The 23,098-nt window shown below is 44.2% G+C and overlaps 1 protein-coding gene across 2 annotated transcripts in view; it reads left to right on the plus strand.

Annotated features, from left to right (window-relative positions):
* EMB1441 (zinc knuckle (CCHC-type) family protein) overlaps positions 1 to 22,568 on the plus strand; it is a 74,657-nt gene extending 52,089 nt beyond the window's left edge. For both annotated transcript variants that reach the window (XM_086504136.1, XM_086504137.1), the window contains exons 7-14: positions 1,450 to 1,743; positions 1,884 to 2,036; positions 2,363 to 2,517; positions 4,469 to 4,574; positions 4,667 to 5,572; positions 6,106 to 6,184; positions 7,786 to 8,127; positions 22,160 to 22,568. In XM_086504136.1, the coding sequence (XP_086360262.1) occupies positions 1,450 to 1,743; positions 1,884 to 2,036; positions 2,363 to 2,517; positions 4,469 to 4,574; positions 4,667 to 5,572; positions 6,106 to 6,184; positions 7,786 to 8,127; positions 22,160 to 22,353 (2,229 nt within the window). In that variant the 3' untranslated portion in view covers positions 22,354 to 22,568. The remainder of the gene's footprint in view (positions 1 to 1,449; positions 1,744 to 1,883; positions 2,037 to 2,362; positions 2,518 to 4,468; positions 4,575 to 4,666; positions 5,573 to 6,105; positions 6,185 to 7,785; positions 8,128 to 22,159) is intronic.
* The last annotated feature ends 530 nt before the right edge of the window (positions 22,569 to 23,098 follow it).

A 23,098-nucleotide genomic window follows, 5' to 3' on the forward strand; every position in this document is an offset into this window, starting at 1 on the left:
CATTCTGCAGTTACCAGCTATTTGTTTGTCACTCTTGTAAAATACCATGGTATTGACTAGGTGCGAAAGTCATTTTCTTATTTTGTAATCCCCTTAGTTTTCTGTTCTGGGACAAAGTGGAGAAAGAAAAAGAGATTTGTTTTGTCTATGGTGTGTACGTGAAATGTAATTGCTATCTATCATGACCGAAATTTGAGAGCAGCTCAGATTCTTTTTAAACTGTTTTGAATGGCTGGCTTTTTCCAGAGATCTTGAGTTTGTATATCACAGGATTAGCACAAATGTTGGAATGCAAGGAAAAGATAATACATTTGGTGCCTTTTGGTGATGCAAAGATTGTTTGTTAGTTGGAGTTAGCCACCATCTGTTCTAGACATCAAGAGTTTGTAATTTTTTTAGTGTAGGGAGATTGTGGGGCTCTGAAGTCAACCCAGATACAGATCTACCTCTTTCTTTGGCTAGAGATCTCTGCCTTGGCATGGAAGTACTCTTCTTGCTCCGCTCACCTTAATAACCTTTGCTATGCAACCTTTGAAGCTTGGTTCTCTGCCCTCCAGGCTATACCACTAATAAATTTTTGACTTAGGTTTATCTTCCTAAAATTTTCAAGACCATGAGCTGCAGATATGATAAATTGGTTTTCACAATAAGGTATGTGCATGGATCATTTGAGGGGTTTACTTCCCTTCAGTATGGTGAGCATCATCTGACTAGGACTCGCCTTTGCAGCAAGGGCTGTATTAGTTGGACTCCATAAAGAGTAAATTAACCTGCAAATGGTTAAAGCTCAATATATATTGCCTTTTGAAAGACGTATAAGCCATAGATCCTTTGAGTTATAGGTTGGAGCTGTGTAGCAGCTTCATACAATGGACTCTGGAGGATGACCCCTGTGCACTACAGAAAACAGACAACCTATGAGGTGACTCATGGAGCTCTTCTTTGCCCTTGTGGTCTCGCGCTATAAAATAATTACAGTTTCCACTGCCTTTCTCCACCTCCTCCTGCCAAATGCACCTGCCCTCTGCAAAAGGTAGATCACCTTGCCTTCACTGACCCATGCGAGCTGGAGGTGAACGGTTAGCTAACTTCCACATGAAGCTAATTAGACTGCCTTCCTGAGATGGACCCCACTTAAACTAGGGAAAATAGGCCTTGTAAACTGGACCGGACCATGTTGTTATGATTAAATGGTTGTTTCCAAGCGATGTTAAGGTATCGTTGTAGGTTATATTTTGTGTGGCACTTTTACAAGAATAAGGTCTTTCTCGCTTGTCATATTCTGCTGTTTTACTAAAATATGTAATGGGTTTTTTCTTTTGGGTCATAGCTGGGGTTATCAATTAGCCTCAGCCACATAAAGTTTAAAGAACAGTTTCCTTCTCACTCTTAAGCTCAAGGTTTCCAGTATTCTTCTAATGTGCCTGAAGGGGGTTGGCCTTGATCTAGGAGAACAGAGTTGAGGCTTTGAAAAAGGAGGTGGACCATTCAGTAACCTTGGCTGAGCTTATTGAATACAATCTAGAGGATGTTGATGCTGCAATTCTTGCTGTTCGGTCTGCACTCGCCACAGGTATGAACTGGAGCGATCTGGGTCGAATGATCAAGGAGGAAAGGAAAGCTGGCAATCCTATTGCCAGTATCATTCATAGTTTGCAACTGGAGAAAGACCAAATTACACTTCTTTTGTGCAATAATCTTGATGATATGGACGAAGAGGAAAAGACCAAACCAGCGGTGAAGGTACACCATTCTCCTTTATTCACCAGCATTTTTGGGTTGAGTTACATGGTAAATAGCTCCTTTGCCATCAATTTGAGAGGAATAGATCTTTTTTTTAAAGCAAGGAGCTGATCTGCATGGCTATTTCAAGAAATTTGCAGGTGGAAGTGGATCTCTCTCTCTCAGCCCATGCAAATGCAAGACGTTGGTTTGAAGTGAAAAAAAAACAGCTGGCAAAACAGGAGAAGACTGTTGCTGCACATGAAAAGGCATTCAAAGCAGCAGAAAGAAAAACCCAGCAGCAACTAGCACAGGTGACATTGCATGTTTTCCTTTTAAGTACAGGTTGGAAAGTATTTCCACATCTATTGTTTTGAGAAAGATGACATGACTCATGTGCATGGACTGATTCAATTTTGAGTGGTAGGAGTGGGGCACATGTTTTTGATTAAGGTGGTGTTTCTGTTCTGCAAAATGATGATTTGAAGATCTATTTCTTGATGGGCTTTTAAGGAGGTGATTTTACTTATTTGGCTAAAGGACCGTGTTCAGTCTGCAGGGCTTTCTTTGAAAACAGTAAGGCTTTAAATAAGCAGGTTTGTGTGAAACTTTGCTTATGGCTAGCATGCTTTACTTTCAGGAGAAAGTTGTTGCTGCCATCTCACACATTCGAAAGGTTCATTGGTTTGAGAAGTTCAACTGGTTTATAAGCAGTGAAAACTATCTGATTATCAGTGGCCGAGATGCACAGCAAAATGAGCTTTTAGTAAAGCGATATTTAAGAAAAGGAGATCTGTAAGTATATAATTTTTTATGTTCAGTCTCTCACTTTCTGTTCTTTAATTTGGGATTGTAGCTCATATATGGTGGACTCTGCTTGCAATTTTGTGTTAACATGCGCGCGTCTGCCACGTGCTTGTGCGCATGAGTGATGTGTTTTGAGTGTGAAGATACATCTATAATGTACATACACAAGCATGTACATAAAAATTGGCATATTGTAAATACATATGTTTTAAAAAAGGGCAAATGGAACGAATTTGTGCAGCATCAAGAAAATCTCACGAGGCATATGTGGCTCTGAACGCACGACATTACTAAAGGATAGTTGTATTTGAGTAGATGATCTCACAGGTTTGTTATCACACAAAAACTCCGAAATTGTATATGAGAGGGGATGCCATCTAAGAATGTCATCTAGCTTGGTCCACCCTTACAGGCCAAATTCCCAATAAGAAGGAAGAGAAACATTTTCCACCTCCCCCCCACCCCCACCCCTCTAGCCACCCCCTCCCCTCACCTCTCGCCCTTACCCACCCTAGCCTAACCCCCCTGGCCCCTATCCTCTCCCTCTCGCCCCTCACCACCCCCTCGCGCCTACCCACCCCCCTTCCCCTCCCCTCTCCCCACCCCTATGCACCCCCTCTCTCTCCCTCGTCCCTACCTACCCCTAGCGCACCCCCCCCCCCCCAACCCCACCCCCTCGCCCCTACCCACCCCCCTCACCCCTAGCCTCCCCCAATTTGCCTTCCCCCCCTCACTCCTACCCCCCCATTTACCTTTTTGCTTATTTGTGAATACAGGGCGTGTCATGCTCTCTGCTGTGGGTGCTCCTCAGTGCAATATGCAAGAAATTTCACTCCAAACTCAACGGAACTCAACTAACTCATGGAACCAGTACAGGCTCTAGCAGGCAGCACACTCAGCTCCAAGCCCAGACTCACAAGTACAATGGGGGTGTCGAGGCTCCAACTGTGCAAGGAGAGTGCATATGTGTGGTGCTAGACTGAACACACAACTCTAGACTCAAGACTATGCAGGGAGAGTGCTGATGTGTGGTGCTAGACTGAATTCACAAGACTCTAGACTCAAGACTGTGCAAGAACAGTGCAGATGTGTGGTGCTAGACTGAACACACGACTCTAGACTCAAGACTCGTAGAACATCTAGAAAAGCATACGACGACTAGAACCAACTACTCATATATACAATCATAAAGAGCAACCAACGGCTAGCAAAATATTCCTGACAGTCCAGCTACGTCTATCGCTGAATTGTGGTGGTGATGAACTGGCCACAGTGTCCACTAGACCACCACCCGTGTCTCTGCCACGTGTCACTTCCCAATCAAGGCTCTGGCAGCCATTTTATTCTTGCAACAGTTGCTTTTAATCTTTACATCCCATCTGCCTCGGTTTTAGTGCCTTGGTAGTTTGAACCAATTTATAGTTTTTGTATAGATTGTATCACTGTTGGAAGCTTAGCTCAATGACCCTCTGCTCAACTCTCATGCTGCCTTCCCTCCCTCCTGCGTGAAGTCGTTTCCCCCAATTCCGCATGCTGCTGCTTAGTTCGATTTTCTTTTGGAAGCTCACGTTGAGAGAAAAATAACAAACTCAATTGACATAAGTTAAACTCATCACCCATCCAATTTATACCCCTTTTGAGAGCTACTTGGACCTGTTCATAGCTTGCCAGTTAAATGGCCTTGTACATACCTTGCTGCTCTCTTGTGGGAACAACCTGCAAGCTTGGCCTTGGGAAATTAACCCCTCGCCACTTATGCCTGATCGTGGACCTACGTGACTGGCTTGGTATAAGGACCGGCTTGGTCGGTCCTTATACCAATTTTTAAATTATTGGTCTGTTAACATTATTTTAAATTCTGTGTCTTCTAACAATCACTAGCATTTTCTTTTGTAGAGTAGGCAAAGAGTGCAACTATGACATGCTTATATTTTTACAGGTACGTGCATGCAGAACTGCATGGAGCTTCTAGCACCATTATAAAAAATCACAATCCAAATGGTGTAGTACCACCTCTGACACTAAATCAGGCTGGCTGCTTTACGGTAATATTATATAGTTACTCTGAAATAATTCTTGTATGTGTCTGAAGTTAAACTGAACTTTCATGTGGCATTGGTTATTGTTGCTTGATCAGGTTTGTCGTAGTCAAGCATGGGATTCAAAGATCGTCACCAGTGCTTGGTGGGTATATGCTCATCAAGTGAGCAAAACTGCACCAACCGGAGAGTATCTCACTGTTGGAAGTTTCATGATACGTGGAAAGAAAAACTTTTTACCACCACATCCACTCTTAATGGGATTTGGAATCCTCTTTAGGCTGGATGAAAGCTGTGTAGGAGCTCATCGTAATGACAGGAAGACACTACAAGAAGGAGCAGATGAGAATGAACACGAGAAAGCTTTTCCTTTTGAAGATCTTCCTTCAGAAGGTGACGACAGCAGTGAAGATTCAAGACCGGTGCAAAATGACATGGAATTGTCTTGTACAGAGATGAGCTCAAATCATCCAGATAATGAAGAGGTAGGAAATGTTTCAGAAGTTAGCTCAACAAAGTCTGGGCAAGATACATCATTGTCAACAGACCCTGTTGACCTTGGTGAGCTCATGGACAAAGCATTTGAGCTTTCTACACGTCTTCATCTTGGGGAACCTACCACAAAATATGGTCTGGACAGCTATCCAAGTTATGAATCAACAACGGTTAGTATGGTCGATGACAAGAATAATATGGACACAATGTCAGGGAAAGGAATGCAGAGGCAACGCCCTTACTTATCAAAAGCTGAGAGGAGAAAGACAAAGAAGGGCTTATCGGACATTGGTGATCCAGGGACAGACGCAAAAGGCATGACAGACATGGTTAAAAGTAAGGGTACCTTAGATGATATGGAGTCTGATAAAGAAGAGAGTGTGGAAAGCAGAGATGGCCATGCACTGGAAAAGGTTTCTCGAGGCCGTAAAGGTAAATTGAAAAAGATAAAGGAAAAGTATGCAGAACAGGATGATGCAGAGCGTGAACTCCGTATGGCTTTATTAGCAGTAAGTGTCTTGTTCGATCAGTTCAGTCTAGACACATTGATTTTAAACTTGGTAGTCTACATAGCAGCGCACTATATTGCAAGCCATCAATTTTGAGACAAGCTGACCTTGAGCTTTCTCTGGTACATCTTAGCGCTGATGATTCTGTAGTGTATTACTGCATACTTTATAGTCTGTTAGCGGAAAGTTGTTAGAGCTACAAAGGGCAGAGCAAAATTAATACAAGTCTTGCAGATTAAGAAGTGAAAAGGCTTTGTACAAATTTATTTAGAAACCTACTGTGATGCTTAGAAACTGAGACATGGGGATCTAGCAACAATGAGTCTGGATATCTGTAATGCCATATCAAAAACTACAAGTAAAAAGATCTTTATGTCAAATGGGTTTGAAGGCTCAAAGGCCTCTCTGCATATGTATATTCCACAAAATCTTCCTAGAATCACTTTGGGCTGTCTCTCAGAGAGTGACTATATTTACACTTTTGCCTATCATGTCAGCATTGGTTTCTGATATTGATTCTTGTGTTGGGACAGTCGTCTGGAAAGCAAGGAGCGAAAGCAAACAACAAGAAACCTCAAAAGAAGAAAGAGGAATCCAAAACGAATGCCATTGGTAAGCACAAACAGCTACTTTACCTGGTTAAGTATGATTTCTTGTTTTTTTAATAATTTTTAAAGAACGATCTTGTAAAAATAATAATTAAGGTTTAATTATGTCTTACTTACTTTGTTTAGTGCTAGGCTTCATTATGGTTGAGTGTGCACTCCATGACTAGAGCCGAAACAGAAACTCAGTAAATGGTCATGTGTGGGTTTGTGTGTCTCTCTCTTGACCATATTCAGACACTCGAAGCCATTATTGAGGAGGGTAGGGCACATGGGAGACGGATTTATTGTAGCTTTGTGGATTTCCGCAAAGCATTTGACATGGTGCCCAGAGCCAGATTCGTGCGTAGACTACAGGTGATAGGAGTGCCCGTCGAGTTGATTTGGGGGATCATGGCTCTATACAGATTAGTGGTGGGACATGTACGCACTCCAGAGGGGATATCTGATTTAGTTCACTCCACTATCGGAATGAAACAAGGTTGTCCTTGTCCATTGTCTCCTACTCTATTTGGTATGTATATAGATGAGGTTTCTGATTACATTGACACAGAGCGTGACAGAGGTGCCCAACTGGCAGGGACATGGATTCCATATATGCAGGTGATATTGTGTTGATCTTTGACTCACCGAAGGGGTATACAACGACATTTGGATGCATTACATAGCTTTATGGAGGATAGTGGATTGTCTATAAACCTTGGTAAAACCAAGGTTATGGTGTTTAACACCACACCGTAGTGGATCAGGAGATCAGCACCTACATTCGCTTATGGTCTGGAGATTGTGTACACAGATGCATACACTTATCTTGGGGTAGTCTTCACTGGGCCAAGATTTTCTTTGAGAGACCAGCATTGGCTAGACTAACCAGAGCGTATGTGGCCTTGGAGGATTGGAGAGGATGTGTTCGCAGGTTCAGTTCCAAGAATTTCAAACAAAGCTCTGGCTCTTTGAGACCTTGGTAGCTTCAGCTATGCTCTTATGGGGTTCAGGTTTTGGGGCCCTCTGTGGGTCAAGAGGACTAGCACAGAAAAAGGGTGAGTCTCAAATGATGCACCTGCATGCTCAAAAGAAGCAGTTGATGTGGCCATGCTAGAATCTGTGTGTGCAAAGGATAACATTCACCAGATATTGACTGTACGATGGATAAAGAAGCTTGTTAGGTCACAGGCAAGATTTTCTTGTGACGAAAGTGGGGCAAGTCCCATGGCTGAGAGGCAAGATATTTCTGTTCCAAAAGCATTTCGTTGCCAAGACATGTTTAATTTGTGAATGCTTTTCCAGAGACGCATTCGATATTAAATGGTAATTCACATATCAAGTTGCTGCTTATGCCTGCATAAACTGCTCAATAAGAGAAAGGAAGATGCATATACAGAACCAGCTTAATGCTCTCTTTAATTAAAAAATCAAGGTTTTGACATGCCTGCATAAATTGCACAGTTGGAAAAAGGAAAATGGAGGTACAAACATCAAAGCTCTCTTTTGCTTGAACCTTTTTTGACATTTTTTGGCAGTGTTTGTTAAGATCGCTGTATGGGGAACTGTTAGGAAGGATAGGTGTACAAACTTTTGGTGACCTTTTATATGTTTGCTTTTTTGCAGAAGTGGCTGATCGGGTAAAAATCTGCTATAAATGTAAGAAGTCTGGGCATGTTGCAAAAGACTGTCCCTTGTTTGCACCAAATTCAGACAACTCTGAAGCTCAACAACCCATAGAGTTGACCCCAGAACTTAGTGCCAACAATGATAAATCCGATGATGAGGGTATTCTTGACTTGGCTGATGATGAAAAAGAGAAGCTCTCTGAGCTAGACTTGTTGACAGCAAAGCCGTATACAGATGATATTCTTCTTTATGCTGTGCCTGTTTGTGGACCCTACAGTTCACTCCAAGGGTACAAATATCGGGTCAAGTTAACACCAGGGAATGCAAAAAGGGGAAAAGGTATGTTTCTTCCACTTTCTCGTCTTTAAAAACCTTCCATACTTGAGAATGTGGCTTTATGCTTCTAATGGAGTGAAAAATTCATCGACTTAGAGAATGAAAAAATAGCTCCATTAGTTTTGGAACAATGACCAGAAAAAGATGAGTACTGGGTCAGGTGTTTTTGTTGATTGCTCATATGGGTACTATTCCGCCCATATGGGTAGGCACAACTTGCTTGGTCACAGTAGTACAGGCGGCCTAGGTGCTTATGTGTGTGGTTATACACGGGTCTTTCTCCAGGCTTCCTGTTTCTTTTGGAGCTTACATGGGAGGCCACAGTTCCGTGGCTCATTATGTACTTGCTTTTTCATGAAAAGTAAAGAGAGTTCTACTTTGTCATGACTATGAACTGAATGGGAGATTAGGTGTAGACTTTTCTCTCCCAGTCCATGTGCTTGTAATAGAAACTTCCCCGGTTTATTACAGATTCCCACAAAATTCGAGAAGAAATTGTATGAAACCCAAATAGACAGAAAACGGGTTTCCTTACCCCTTGAGAAGGAAAAGGTTGAAAGAGCACTTCACCATAAATTATTTTCTCCCTCCTTACTTGCTAGAGATAAAGACATCAACAAGCCTCTCGCCTTTATAGGGCAATTTGAAGTAGCTGTAAATAGAGTGTGTTTTACTCTCTCTACAGTGGATGCTCCTCAGTGCAGTATGCAAGAAACCTGACTCCAAGAGAAAGAAAACATCACACTAAAATGGAACAACAACTCAAAGCACAACAGGCTTAGAACTCAGTGGAACTCGACAAACTCAAAGAACCATACAGACGCTGGCTTGGCAGCACACTCAACTCCAAGCCCAGACACAAGGGTACAATGGGGGTGTCGAGGCTCCAATCTGCAAGGACAATGTAGACCTGCTGTGCATGAACTCCAGACTCGAGACTCAAGACGCTCGACCATACAAAGTAGATGGCGATGATGATAATGATAATCCAGACTAGAAACAACTACGGATATATACAACCATAAAGAGCCACCAAGAGCTCACAAAATATTTAGTCCAGCTAAGTCTTATCTCCAAATTGTGGTGGTGGTGATCTGGCCCGTATCGGCTAGACTACCACCGTATCCCCGCCACGTGTCACTGCGCAGGCGAGAGTCCGTCCAGTGTGAACTCTAGCCCAACTGTAAACTGACTGTCTGTCCCGTGCCAGTGACACTAGAACCCTGCTACTGGTTGCCCGCCACAAGACCACTCACCGTCTCGGTGAGGGGAACACTGAAACTGCAAAAAGAAACCACTATGGTACTGAAATAGCTGAAAAGAGGCATTGCACTGCATGTGTACAAGAGAAAGCTGAGCATAGCAGCCCGGTCCTGTCACCAAGAGAAAAAGTCGTTGCCACTGCTGCACTGGAATTGTCAGTTTCTGGAGGGGCCCGGGGGAGCCATCAAATAGACGGGTAGTCTGTTGCTGGACTAAAGGCTGCTGGACTCTGCTCTCAAAAAACTGGCTACCTGTGAAGGGAGCAGTCACCTTCTGCTCGGCGGATGGAAGCACGTGTCCTGAAGTGTATTGAGGCCGCCCCTGACACAGCCATGGCGGTGTGCACCAGCAAAACCATCGCAAGGAAGTCTGTCGGTTGTATCTATGGCATGGGGGCTGGCTGGTGAAACCCCTGATGATAGTATGGGAACTGCTGAGGCTGAGCATATCTTACAAGAGTCTGTGTAGAGGGTCCCGTGAACTGTGTAGAGGTAGCTGGTTGTGCGTACCCAATAGAAGTATGTACCTATGTCCTCGGCCCAGTCCATCCATACCCCATACCCATTGGAGCCTGAACCCCCATATCTCGGTGTAGTAACATCTCACGAAATCCTTGCACTTGAGCTTGGAGGTCTTCAATGATTTGAGACTTCACTTTTAGTGCATGTCGTAAAGCAAAAATAGTAGCATCTCTATCTACAATCGCACTCTCTGCAACATGCAGAGACCTTTCCATGGCTGTGTATGTGGTTGAGTGGCGCTAGTGAGTAGCAGCCAACTGCTCTGCTCCAAGCTCAATGGTAGCAATAGCATGTTTGGACTCTTGCAGTATCTCCTCAGATAGCCGATAGACTGAGGTAGAGTCCGCCACTGATGAAGATCCCGCAACAGTGTCTGGTGGGATAGGGCTCGCAAGTGGCATAGCTGGTGAACTGGTAGCTTGCATATTGAGTGTAGCTGAGACAAGTGGAGTGGGTGTAAAGGAGATAGGTGGGGAGGGTGTAGCTGAGATAGGTATCGGGGAAGAGATAACTGTAGGCGGGGTGTGGGAGATAGTCACTACGGTAGGAGTGAAGATGGGAGAAGTAGGGAGAGGAGCACACGATGGAGAAGCCACAGCTGGGACATGAAGAGTGTGATCTGAAATACCAGAGCAGAGCACCGGCTCAGTAGAACAAGGAGCAGAAGTAGACAAGAAGCGTCGTGTAGGGTGCGTCACCCTAGTTTTCTGACTCTTTGATACTGGCAATGGAAGTAGTGACTCTATTGTGTCTTTCACCACTTTTGCCCTCTTCTTCTTTTTCTTCTCTAGTATGAGATCCGCCGCATTGGCAATAGATTTCCTCATTGCTTTTGAGTGCATTCGTTGCATACCCGCATCCACATCCACATCCACATCCACAGGGCTAACATGTTTATTGATGAACCAAGCTAACATAGGAGCTGCAAAACACTGAAAGCTCGATTGTACAAATTGCACCTCCACTCTAGTGGGGATGTCGTGGTATTTAGTCAATACTATGCATGATGGAGTTGATGGTTATATTGTCTTGTGGGTGACTACCATAGGTCTATACCTTGCACTTTCCTTCAAGGGTGAATCTGGGCTTATCCTGGATTCATTTGAGTATATCCCTGAGCAAAAAGTAACACTTAAAGACGACCAATAGCTCTTTATTCCTCACATAGTTTGGGTGATTAGGATGGAGCAACTCTTGACAGGCTTGAATGGTGGCATCTTTGGAAAGCTGAGAGTATGCACGTGGCCGGTCTCAAAGACGGAAAGGTGGTTATTGCCAGTGCATGACCAATCCGTGTAGTAGTAAGTTTTTGACCCCGCACTTTGGGAAAAAGGTTCAAAAGTTTGTGAACCATAGCTAGAGGCACATTTGATGGTAAATCTGCACCCACTAATGCAGTCAGACCGAGTCTCTGTAGCTGATCCTTTGCAGGGATATCATTGAGAGAAGGATGAGGTAGCTGTAGGTGAAAATTCACCGTGAACTTGTCTGACTTTTGGATTTAGCAAGGCTGCTGATTTCATGACGTAACAACTGATGTTCTCCCTTTTTTGTGACTTTGGGTTCTTCTTCTTGGGTGCTAACAGACCTTGACTCTGAGCTGGAATCAGAATCAAGCTTGTTAGAAGGTACTCTGTAACTTTCATCATTGTGTTCACTGGAAGTCATTTCGGTAACACCATGGCTACTTTGATCGAATTCTGCATCATCTGCAGAACTACTCTGTCTGCCATACGAGTAGGCTTTTTTCGCAAAGTTTCTCGTCGCATTTGCCTACTATTGCCTGCCATATTGGCACAGTAACTCAACTCTGGTGTTACACGCTGAAAATTTACGCTCTGCAAAAATCGCGGCAACTTTAGCAACTTTAGACTGATTCCCGTCAGTTTTGTGTTACCATATACATGTGGTAGTGATGTGTGTGAACACACTAGGATCGCTGGGGCATTTTTTCCCTCTTTAGGAGGTTTTTCCACCCGTGGATTGTATATTCGCCCATCACTCTAGGGCTGTAAATCTTTCCATTGCACAATAAGTAATACACTCTCTGTTGTGGCCTTGAGCTTCCTTCGTCTTCTCCAAGCTGTGTGCGTTTCCCTCCAACCCTAATTCCAACAAATGGTATCAGAGCTGGCCACGTCCTCCCGGGCTTAGTCGTCAGCGTTGCCAAAATACCCTTGCTCGTTTTCTCAGATTTCAACGAGCTTTGGCGAGCGTCAGCAGATCGACAAAAAATTTGAGGAGGCTTGTATAGCATGGTCGCTCAGAATTTCAATTCGGGCTCATTTCGACCTTCGTTCCACTACAGTTAGGTCTGCATAGGTAATTTTGTCATTTGTGCAGAATTTTTGTCAGTGCAAATTACTGCATAACGGGTCCCATACAGTCTACTGCGGATTGTGCTGTATAGCACGTGCTGGTCTCACTCAGTTTCTCCTCATTTCGGGCAGTTTTCATATCAGGTGCAAGCATTTTCCATGGCTGACAACAACACAGATGTATTCAAGATGTTTGCTGTTGAGGACGGACTAGATGGGGATAATTACCCTATGTGGGCTTACATGATGCAACATGTACTTGTGTCAAAGGGAGTTTGGAACATTGTGCATGACATTGATGTACGTCCTGGTACTATGGATGCAGGCGATGTTGAGGATGCTCCAGGTTTTGCTGCCAGGGTTGTTGCTGTTAGAGCTGTTTTGTCTACGGTTGAGCAAGCTCATTGGGATGTAAGAGATGCGCAGGCTCATGCATTGATTGCATTCTTGTGAAGCGCACTAGCACTTCTCACATCCGTTCAACAAAATCTGCAAACAGGCTTGGAATATTCTAGCAAGTCTTTATGCAAGCCGCAATGAAGCTAAAATTGCTTTGCTGCGTAAAGAGTTGGAATCGAAGATTATGCATGAGAAAGATGAAATGGACACTTGCCTTGCTGGTGTCAAGGATGTTAATGAGCAACTAATTTCTACAGGAGAAGTCATTTCTGACAGTTCACTTGTGCAGACTGTTCTTGATGCTTTGTCAGATTCTTACCAGACTTTTGTTAGTACTTGGAGACTTATGACCCAAGGAAATGTTGAAGTTGTCAAGTTTGATGCATTATTCACATTGCTGTTGCAAGAGTCACTTTCTAGGAAAAACAGGACTAGGTAGCATGCAATTGAACATGCTTTGGGAACAGCAATGTAACCACTTCTTATGGTTTGCTGCGAGTGGCAAAACTTCTGTTCCTAATGCTTCTGCTGACAACACTTGATCTGACAATTCTGGTGATAAGGGCTAATGATCACTTGATCAAGCAGTGTTCGAAATTGAAGGCAAAAGAGGCTAAGAAGAAAGAGGCTGGATCCATTACAAGGTCCAATACAAGTACAGCGATTGTAGAGTCTTCTGTCAAAGGAGATTGTGATGCTGATATTGATGCAGAATGGGCATTTAGTGCAGAGTGCACTTATGATCCTATTGTCTATGATGCATGTATGTTAGTTCCTGCAGATTCATATGTGTGGTATTTTGAGAGTGGTGCTATAAGGCACATTACCTCACATCATGATTTGTTTACGAGTCTATTGAGTCTGTCCCTCATGGGAATACGGTGACGTGCCAACAATGCCTCTTATCCTGTTCAAGGAACCGGAAAGATTGTGTTTACTGCTACAAATGGTAGTTCTTTCACACTTGTTGATGCATTGTATGTACCTGGGATCAAAAAGAACCTTTTGTCTGTATTTGTACTTGCTAGACTTGGTCTCGTAGTCAAATTTGTGGATGACAGATGTACAGTTCATGATCTCAGTTTTGGTGATGAAATTGTTACATCTGGCCTTTTGTGTCGTGGGCTGTATAACCTCGGTTTGTATGACAAGTGTGGACAAAATTTTGCAAATGCAGTTGTAGATTCAAGGGCTGTTTCAAATGCAAAACAATGGCATGCACGTTTTGGGCATCTGAATTTTGTCAGTTTGCTGCATTTGCAAAAATCTTATATGGTTGCTTCTTTGCCGCCTCTTGAAGTACTGGTCAAACATGTTTGTGAAGGCTGTATTTTGGGTAAAATGCAGCGTGCTAAGTTTCCAAAGGATAGGTCAGTTCGTGCTACATGCAGATTGCAGCTTGTACATAGAGATCCTTGTGGGCCTATGAAAACTCCGTCCTTGGGAAATTATTTGGTACTTCGTGACTTTCATTGATGACTACTCCAGGCATGCATGGGTATATCCGTTGAAAGCTAAGTCCGAAGTGTTGTTGTGCTTCAAGCAATTTCTTGCTATGGCTAAAAATGTGTTTGCACCCTCCGTTTCGATCAAGGGGGGGAGTATATGTCTCATGAACTTAATGCATTTTTGGCTCGTCGTGGGATAAAACACGAATGTACAGTGTCGTATATGCCTCAACAAAATGATGTTGCTGAGAGGAAAAATAGGTCTCTTACGGAAATGGCATGATGTATGGTCAAGAATCAAGCTTTACCACATTCGTTTTGGCTCGAGGTTGTCATATGTGCCACTTATGTTCTCAACAGGTGTCCTACGAAAGCATTGCAGTCTATGACTCCATATGAAGCATGGTATGATAGAAAGCCATCTATTGAGCACATGCGTGTTTTTGGCTGTTTGGCTTATGGTTTAGTGCCACAAGTGCAGCGCAGAAAATTGAATGATAAGGTTGTCAAATGTATTTTTGTTGGTTATAGTGCTGAAAGCAAAGGTTACAAGTTGTACCATCCCCAAACAAAGCGTATTTTGGTCTCACGTGATGTTGTGTTTGTGGAAGATTTTGTTCAGCCTTTGTTGTCATGTACTAGAGATAGTAATGTAAGCTCACACGACATTTATGACAGTTTATTGTCTCTTTTTAGTGGTGGAAGTTCGAATGTAAATTCAAAGGAGGCAAATGTACAGCCAATGGGGGCTTCTGAAAATGTTACAAATCAACCTATTACTGATGCAGATGTACATGATGTACTTGATGAGGAAATGGCTGAAAATGAGCAGGCTAGAGGTATGCCAAAATGGCTGGTGCACACTTTGCGTGACAGTAAATTGGATACACCTTTGTCTAGTTGTACTCGTTGAGGTTCTCGCCATGCCTCTTATGCATCAAATTGTTATGCTTTGGCTGTGTCTAGCTTATGTGATATAGAGGAATCTCTATCTTTTGATGAAGCAAAGAATTCAGAAAATTGGATGGTTACCATGCAATCAGAATATGATGCACTTATAGAAAATGACACATGGACTTTATGTGATTTGCCTCCTAGCAAAAAGGCCATTGGTACAAAGTGGGTTTACAAGTTAAAAAGCAAGCCGGATGGTGAGGTTGATGGCCATAAGGCTGGACTTGTTGCAAAAGGCTATGCGCAGCAGAAAGGCATAGATTATAAAGAAACTTTTGCTCCCACTTGTCGTATGACTACTGTTCGTTTTCTATGTGCATTGGAATTGGGCAGCTCATTTTGGTTGGGATGTACATCAATCCGATATTGTTACTGCTTTCTTGAATGCTGACATTTTTTAGGAAGTCTATGTAACGCAGCCTCGCGGTTTTGTCAAGAAAGGACAAGAGGACAAAGTGTGCAGATGTTAGAAGGCTTTGTATGGGTTGAAGCAATCTCCTCGTGCTTGGTATGAGAAAGTTGGCACTCATTTGGTCAAACGAGGCTTTCGTAACAGTCCAACAAAAAGCACATTGTATGTCAAGCATGAGGGCGATGTACTTCTTATTGTTGTTCTTTATGTGGATGATTTGCTGATCACTGGTCCCAATGAGACACATATTACTAAACTTAAGGCTGATGTAAATGTTACTTTCAAGATGAAAGATTTGGGGCTGTTGCATCATTACTTGGACATACAGTTTAAGCAATGTGATGGTGGTATTGCCTTGTGTCAAAAAAGTTACATAGAGACATTGCTATGTAAGTTTGGACTTGAGGATTGCAAATCTATTGCCACTTCCATGGAAACAGGTTTGAAGTTGAGTCTACATGATGCTGGTGATCCTATTGATGTCACTCTTTACCAAACTGCTATTGGGTGACTCATTTATGTATGCAATACGAGGCCGGATATTCGGTTTGCAGTCTCACATGTCAGCAGATTTATGCATAGCCCAGGGTCTAAGCATTGGCAGACAGTCAAGAGGATTTTTCGCTACTTGAGTGGCACTTTGCATCTTGGCTTGTTTTATCCCAAGGAGGGAGCATTGCTGCCATATTTACATGCTTTTTCGGACTCAAATAGGGCTGGTTGTTATGACATGCGAGTGTCCACACGTGGTTTTTGTTTCATGCTTGGCAGTTCATGTATTCCATGGTTGAGCAAGAAGCAACCTATTGTGGCCACTTCCAGTTGTGAGGCTGAGTACAGGGCAGTCCTCACGGCTACGGTTGAGTGTGTATGGCTCAAACGCCTTATGACTGATTTGGGTGTTGGACAAGACATTGCCAACATCATCTACACTGACAGTCAAAGCACATTGGAAGTTGCGAGGAACCTAGTTTTTCATGCTCACACGAAGCACATTGAGGTGCATTACCACTATGTCAGGGAGAGGCTCTCAGTAGGAGAGAATAGCTTGGCTTATGTGCCAACACAGGACAACCTTGCAGATCTTTTTATTGTCTCGTGAGAAATTCGAAGCTTTCCGCAAAGCTTTCCTTTGCGGAGTGATCCTGTCCTCAGGGCATGGCACTTCCCTTTACTCTTCGTGCCAGCCCTCGTTCACCGCATCACTCCCAGGGGGGATTTGTTACCCCATACATGTGGTAGTAATGTGTGTGAACACACTAGGACCGCCGGGGCATTTTTCCCTCTTTAGGAGGTTTTTTCCCCCGTGCATTGTATATATGCCCATCACTCTAGGGCTATCTATCTTTCTATTGCACACTAAGTATTACACTCTCTGTTGTGTGCCTTGAGCTTCCTTTGTCTTCTCCAAGCTGTGCGCGTTTCCTTGCAACCCTAATTCCAACATTCTGTAACCCACAATAGCTTACATACAGAAGGGTTCCAATTGCCACATTAGCATACATACATATCCCTTCAGATTCTGGCGAGCATCATATAATACTCTGTGAGCAGACTCGAGGCAGGACTGACCTGTCTGAAGAACTCAAGGGGTGAATAATTCTCTGAGATTCAGAAGATTCGAGAGGAGTATGCGAGGGTGCGTGAGGTAAGATAGGGCGAGCGCTGGTTAGAGGGCTGAGAGGTGGGTCGGGAGGGCGATGGGTTTTGGGTGGGTAGAGGCGAGATTGGAGAGGGGAGGGACGAGGGGGTTACTGGGTAGATAGGGCCGAGGAATTGGAGGGGGTGGGTAGGGACGACGAGAGAAGATTAAAGAGGGGCGAGGGGGTTAGGGTGGGTAGGGGCGAGGGCGGGTAGAGAGGGGCAAGGGGGTGGGTAGAGAGGGGCGAGGGCAGGGTGGGTAAGGACGAGGTAGGTGGTGAGGAGATAAGGGGTGGTGAAGGGCGACGAGAGATGGGTAGGGGTGAGGGGCGGAAAGGGTAGGGACGAGGCAAGTGACAGAGTAGAAGCCTTCAATTCTGAGGAGCTTGAGGATGAGGCTGAACTAGTAGACAACAGTGCAAATGTAGAGAATTCCAATCAATATAGGGCATGAACCAATTACATTCATTGGGGATACGATTGTGGTGAGCAAAACTGATGCTGCAAAGCAGAGCACGATTGTTGACTTGTCTTCATGAGAACTCCCCACTGATCAAACTAGCAAGATGGGTACGGACATGGACATTGGTAGTACAGATTGGGACATTGATGACACTAAAAAGCAATGAAGACTATTAGGCAACACACTTCTCTAGCAATAGAGGAGATTGCTTCCGAGGAAGAAAGTGAAAGTGAAGTCGATGATGACGGTCAAGACACAGGTTCTCTTGTGTTGAAGAACTTGGATAGACAAACAAGCTGCTGTTTGGCCTTGATCAGACCTTAGAGAGCGTTGATACAGAGTGCGATAATGTGTTGGACAGCGTAAAGTTGCTGGCTAGTCATCCTGAAACGGGCGAAATAGTTTATGGGAATCAGCCTATACACAGTATCTTCCATAGGGAATGATGGCTGCGTTTATGGACCACAAGTGAGGTGAGTGGGTAGGATAGGACGAACGAGACAGAGAGAAAGGGTTTGTAAAAATGAGGCGAATTAAGCAGTGGACTCAGTGGGTTCACAAAGGAAGAATAAAACAGAGGGCCAAGACCGAGGGACACCAGCTCCTCCCTGAATAGGACTGCCACACCTCCTAACCCCTGTCCTCTATGCGTTGATCTCACATCCTGCCTACAAGTAGTCTCCCAATGGTATCCCATCACTCTAGGTAATGTGCCTCCAGGAGTCTGATGCGTTTCCGAGTAAAAGATAATGTCTCTTCCTTTAAAGCTATCCTCAAATGTGCCTACATCTAGCTTCATTGATCCATTATAATTCCATGCTGCCATTTTAAGGCTGGTCTCGCACCGTCATGCGGTGCGCTTTTCCAACACCACTACTCTCCCTCACTTGTAGAAAGCAATTTTCCCTTTCTCTCTCGCCGCTTGGATCTCCGGCAACAGCTCTTGCATGTGTGCTACCTATGTTAGAGGATCCATACCATACTGGCGCGACATAAGCCGTCCCGACAGAGTGCCTACCTTGGAGGACATTGAATCTCTATAGGATACTTATGTATATGTATATGGTGCCTTGATTGTCAGAGAGCTCCATTATATCAGCTCACCTTTGTAGGGGTGGGGTGAAAGCTGATACAAAGGGCAGACAAAGAGTGAGCTGCTATAATGGAGCTCTCTAACAGTCGAGGCATCATATACATATACATCAGTATCTGGGACGGCTCCTATGTCGCGCCAGTATGGTATGGATCCTCTGTCGCAGTCTGCATTGATATCGAGAGGGCCCTCTCATCTGTGGGCGACGGGACCGCCCCAACTCTATCGCCCGATCAAGCAGTATGCCTCTCGTGCCTCTGGTGTTGTTATGCTGTGGGGGCTGCTCGAACTCCTCTGTCTGTGATTGAAAGAAATCTGTAATCTTCCGCTGTCGCTGGATCTCTCTCATTGTGCCCCTCTTCAAGAGGTACTCTCTGTGTTTGCGAATCTCCAGTAAGTATAATCCGAGGCATCTCTGATCTTGGTATCTCATGACTCTAGAAAGTGGCCCAAAACCCTCTTTGAATAGACAGTCAAAGCGGCCTCGTATCTCATAGTATACTGGGCAGTGACATATGTAATGTAGCTCTCTTTCGGGCTCTATCTGGCACACTTGACAAATCCTAGACTCAACTTGTACTCCTCTAAATCTGCCTGTCTCGATCTCTAGCTGATGTGAGCATGTGCGTATGTGACCAATAGCACATTGTATCCCGTGGGATAGATGAATATCCATGTATCCCGGTCTGATCACAAAACCATCCTCCGTGAGTTGGAGAAGATGCTCTCTATAGAAAGTCATCTTCGTACCTAGCTCATGTGTAGGTTGTATCCATGTCCTCTTTGTATCCAACTGAATCAAGTCCTGTCTGATGAGTCTGGTAATCTCTGCCCGAGTGAGGAAGATGGAGGGTGCATCCAGAGAGTACTGAAATTGGGGCAGCTGATCCATACTAAAGCCATGTAACTGAAACCAAGATGCCATCTCTGCATACCAACACGATCTATCTCCCTGCAATGCCAGCTGTCGCGAAGAGTCTAGTGCTAATCGAGCATATCTGTCTCTAGGGAGAGTTCAGGTGCTATACATAAATGAAAATGATCGAGTGAGTGCCTCCATTACCAATGGAGGAGCAGCGAGCTCCGCCCTAACAATGTCATGTGGTACTGAGGCCTTGGCCCTAGTCATCCGAGAAATCATAGACACCGAGGGCTTCTCCATACATCTACATCCATTAGTACTACCAGTTGTGCTATGATGATCAACTGAGGGGCCCCATATCTCCACTCTGTACGGCATGGCCGAAGTGACCAAAGTGTCAAAGAGCCAAAGCTTTGTTTGAGGTTCGTGGAATTGAACCTGCGAACATATTCTCTGAAGTCTCCCCAATGTTGCATAGGCTCTAGTCAATCGCGTATCTGCTGCACGCCTCAGGGAAACTGGACCACTGAAAACCGCCCCAAGATAAGTGTATGTATGTGCATACTCCACAGTCTCTCGACCATATCTAAAAGTGGGGCCGGACCTCCTTACCCACTGCGCCATGGTGTTAAACACCATTACCTTGGTCTTACCAAGGTTCACAGACAATCCACTGTCCCGTGCAAATACATGCAATGCATCCAAATGACGCTGCATCCCCTCTGGAGAATCTGAGATCAGCACAATATCATCAGCATATAATAGCAACGGAATCCATGTCCTTGCAAGCTGAGCACCCTATCACCCTCTGTCTGTACATAATCTGAAAACTCATCTCATATATCCCAAAGAGAGTTGGAGATAGGGGACAACCCTGCTTCACCCCAATGGTGGAGTGAACCATGTCGGACATGCCTTGAGTAGTGCGTACTTGTCCTACCACTGTCTTGTGTAAAGCTAAGGTCCCCCAAATCAGCTCTTTGGGCACCCCCATGTCTTGCAATTTGCGTATGAGTCTGGCTCGTAGTAGTGTATCAAAGGCTTTGCGGAAATCCACAAAGCTACAATATATCCACCTGCCATGGTGTCTACCCTCAATAATGGCTCTGAGTGTCAAAATCTGGTCAAATGTGGAGAAACCTCTCCTGAACCCTGCCTGTCCTGCTGCCCGTACGCCCTTTCTCTCTGCCCCTCCACTCAACTCCTGCTCAAGAATTGATGCATATACCCTAGCCAGAGTGTGACCAACCATGATGGTGCGGTAATTCTTGGGAAGCATAGGATCTCCCGACTTGAAGATAGGCACAATCGTGGACATACTCCCAAGTCTCAGGAAAACCCTCATATATGGCTCTATTAAACATCATAGCAAGAGGCTCTGCAAGCATATCTCTGGCATGGATAAAGTGCTTTGCTACCAGACCATCATGATCTTGTGCTCTTCCTATCTTCATCCTGTCAATGGCTTTCCTTACCCTCTCAACAGTAAAGAAAGAACATGTTTCTGGGCATGCCTCTGGAGGGTCAAGCAAAGGTGGCTGCCCTGATGCTGTATAGAGAGATGTAGCATATTCCCCCCATGTCATGTCTCTGTGGAAGTGATGGTTGGTGCTCATTGAAAAGCCTCCATGCCTCACTAGAGTCCTCACTCATAAACGACTGATACAGATCACACTCTAATTGAGATAGGTAAGCCCTCTTCTTTCGTCGCACTAGACGGCGAAAGATAATACGTGACTATCTATGTGTAGTAGTACCCATGAGCACCTCTCTCTGTAATCTGATCCTCGTCTCTCTACACTCCTCATCATACCAATTGTTCTGAGGCATGCTCCCAGATTGTCTGCGTGTGATATGCCTTTGATGCTGCATCATGGAGCGTCTCTGTCAGATTCTGGGTGAGCTCATCTAGTGGTTGTCCTGGTTCCCGAGCGCATAGCTGCTTGTATATCTCATCAGTGTACATGGGATCCGTCTCCCTCATGAACGTATACCGAGTATGTGTGGAGGCCTCTCCCAATGGAGCTGTGTTGAATTGGAACGATAGAGTGAAAGACAAGATAGCATGATCGCCTGCTACCCCAACTGGCCTAGTTCCCACCATGAAATCCTGAAAGGAAGGAATGAGTCCTGGCGGAGCCATAACATAATCCACTGTACTAGCGCCATGCGGATGTGGAAAGCATGTAAAACCACCTGCTGCAGGGAATCTCTGTAGGCCATTCAGAATGGCCAGTCCCTGTGCAGTCCCCATATCAATCAAGTATCTACCATACTCAGTGTGCTCCTCATCCTGTGATAATCTAGACAGGCCCATTTCTGTAATATCAAGCTCCCACATCAACTTCTCTGAGGAGAGATAAATGAAATGAAATGAAATATTATATTAACGTCTTCGAAAGGCCAAAATGACCTATGAGACCAAAAAGTTACAATTGGGGAGAGAGAGGGAGGGAGAGAGAGAGAGAGAGAGAGAAATGAAATGAAATGAAATGTTAATTAACATCTTCAAAAGGCCAAAATGACCTATGAGACCAATCTGTTACAAAATGGTCGAGAGAGAGAGAGTGTTTTACAAGTTACAATGTAACCGTTTTCTTTTCATTAACTTTTATTGAGAAATAGTCTAATACAATTCTCTCTCTCTGCTTCAATGTGCAGCTGCTAAAACAGCAATGAATGTCTTTGTCCACATGCTGGAAGCAACCCCAAGAGAGAAGGAACTGATGAAGGCAATGAATGACCCAGAATTGGTAGCAGCGATAATTGGCAATACCAAGGTTACTGCTCCAGGTCTTACTCAACTCAAGCATCGTCAAAAAAAAGGGAAGAAAACTCCGACAGGTGACAATTGAGTTAGTAGATGTTCGCAAAGCACTTCTTTGCTTCTTGCTGATGTGCAAGGAGGTTTGCCAGTGTAAGCGTGCATCGATAAGTGATGTGTAATTAATAATGTAAGCAGGGACTCCCTTATGCTGTGAATAGGTGGGGTTACACTGGCTATCTAATCTGTAGAAAAGGATGATTTTTGGGCTAAATAGGTAAGCTAATGCAAATGGTTAAATGGTAATGGTCTACTAGCATAAGAGAATGTTGTTCTAGTGTTCAAGCTTCTTCAATATCTTTAGGCATTTTTTTTACCATGAGGTAGTAGGGGAAAACTTACATATCACGTATTTTACCACTGCACCTTGCTGTACATTGCACCTTCGAGGGGCAACTGTGGGAACAACCTCCCCAATGGAGAAGGGGATACACCCATCAAGGACGCAGCCCGTAAGCCTTGAACCCTCAACCTCGGGGTTACGTCACTAGGCCTAGCTAACTGTGCTATGCTTCTTGGGTGTCTTCAGTTGATTGCCTGCTGGTGTCTTTCCTTTTTTGTTTATGCAGTCTAAACACACAAATGCCATTACAAGGAATGTAAGCTATTCTGTGGAAAACAGCAACATGAAGATTATAGAAATCTCAAGTGCTCCAAAGCGATCGCTTCCATTACATGATGGCATATATAAAGCTAGGACTCCAAAAGATGTTGATCTATACATGATATGGTGCCATTTTTAGCCAAGATTTGAATCATCGAAGAAGCCCAAAGTC

The sequence above is a fragment of the Adiantum capillus-veneris genome, chromosome 28, assembly GCF_014529385.1.
Source record: "Adiantum capillus-veneris isolate H3 chromosome 28, ASM1452938v2, whole genome shotgun sequence".
Taxonomy (NCBI): domain Eukaryota; kingdom Viridiplantae; phylum Streptophyta; class Polypodiopsida; order Polypodiales; family Pteridaceae; genus Adiantum; species Adiantum capillus-veneris.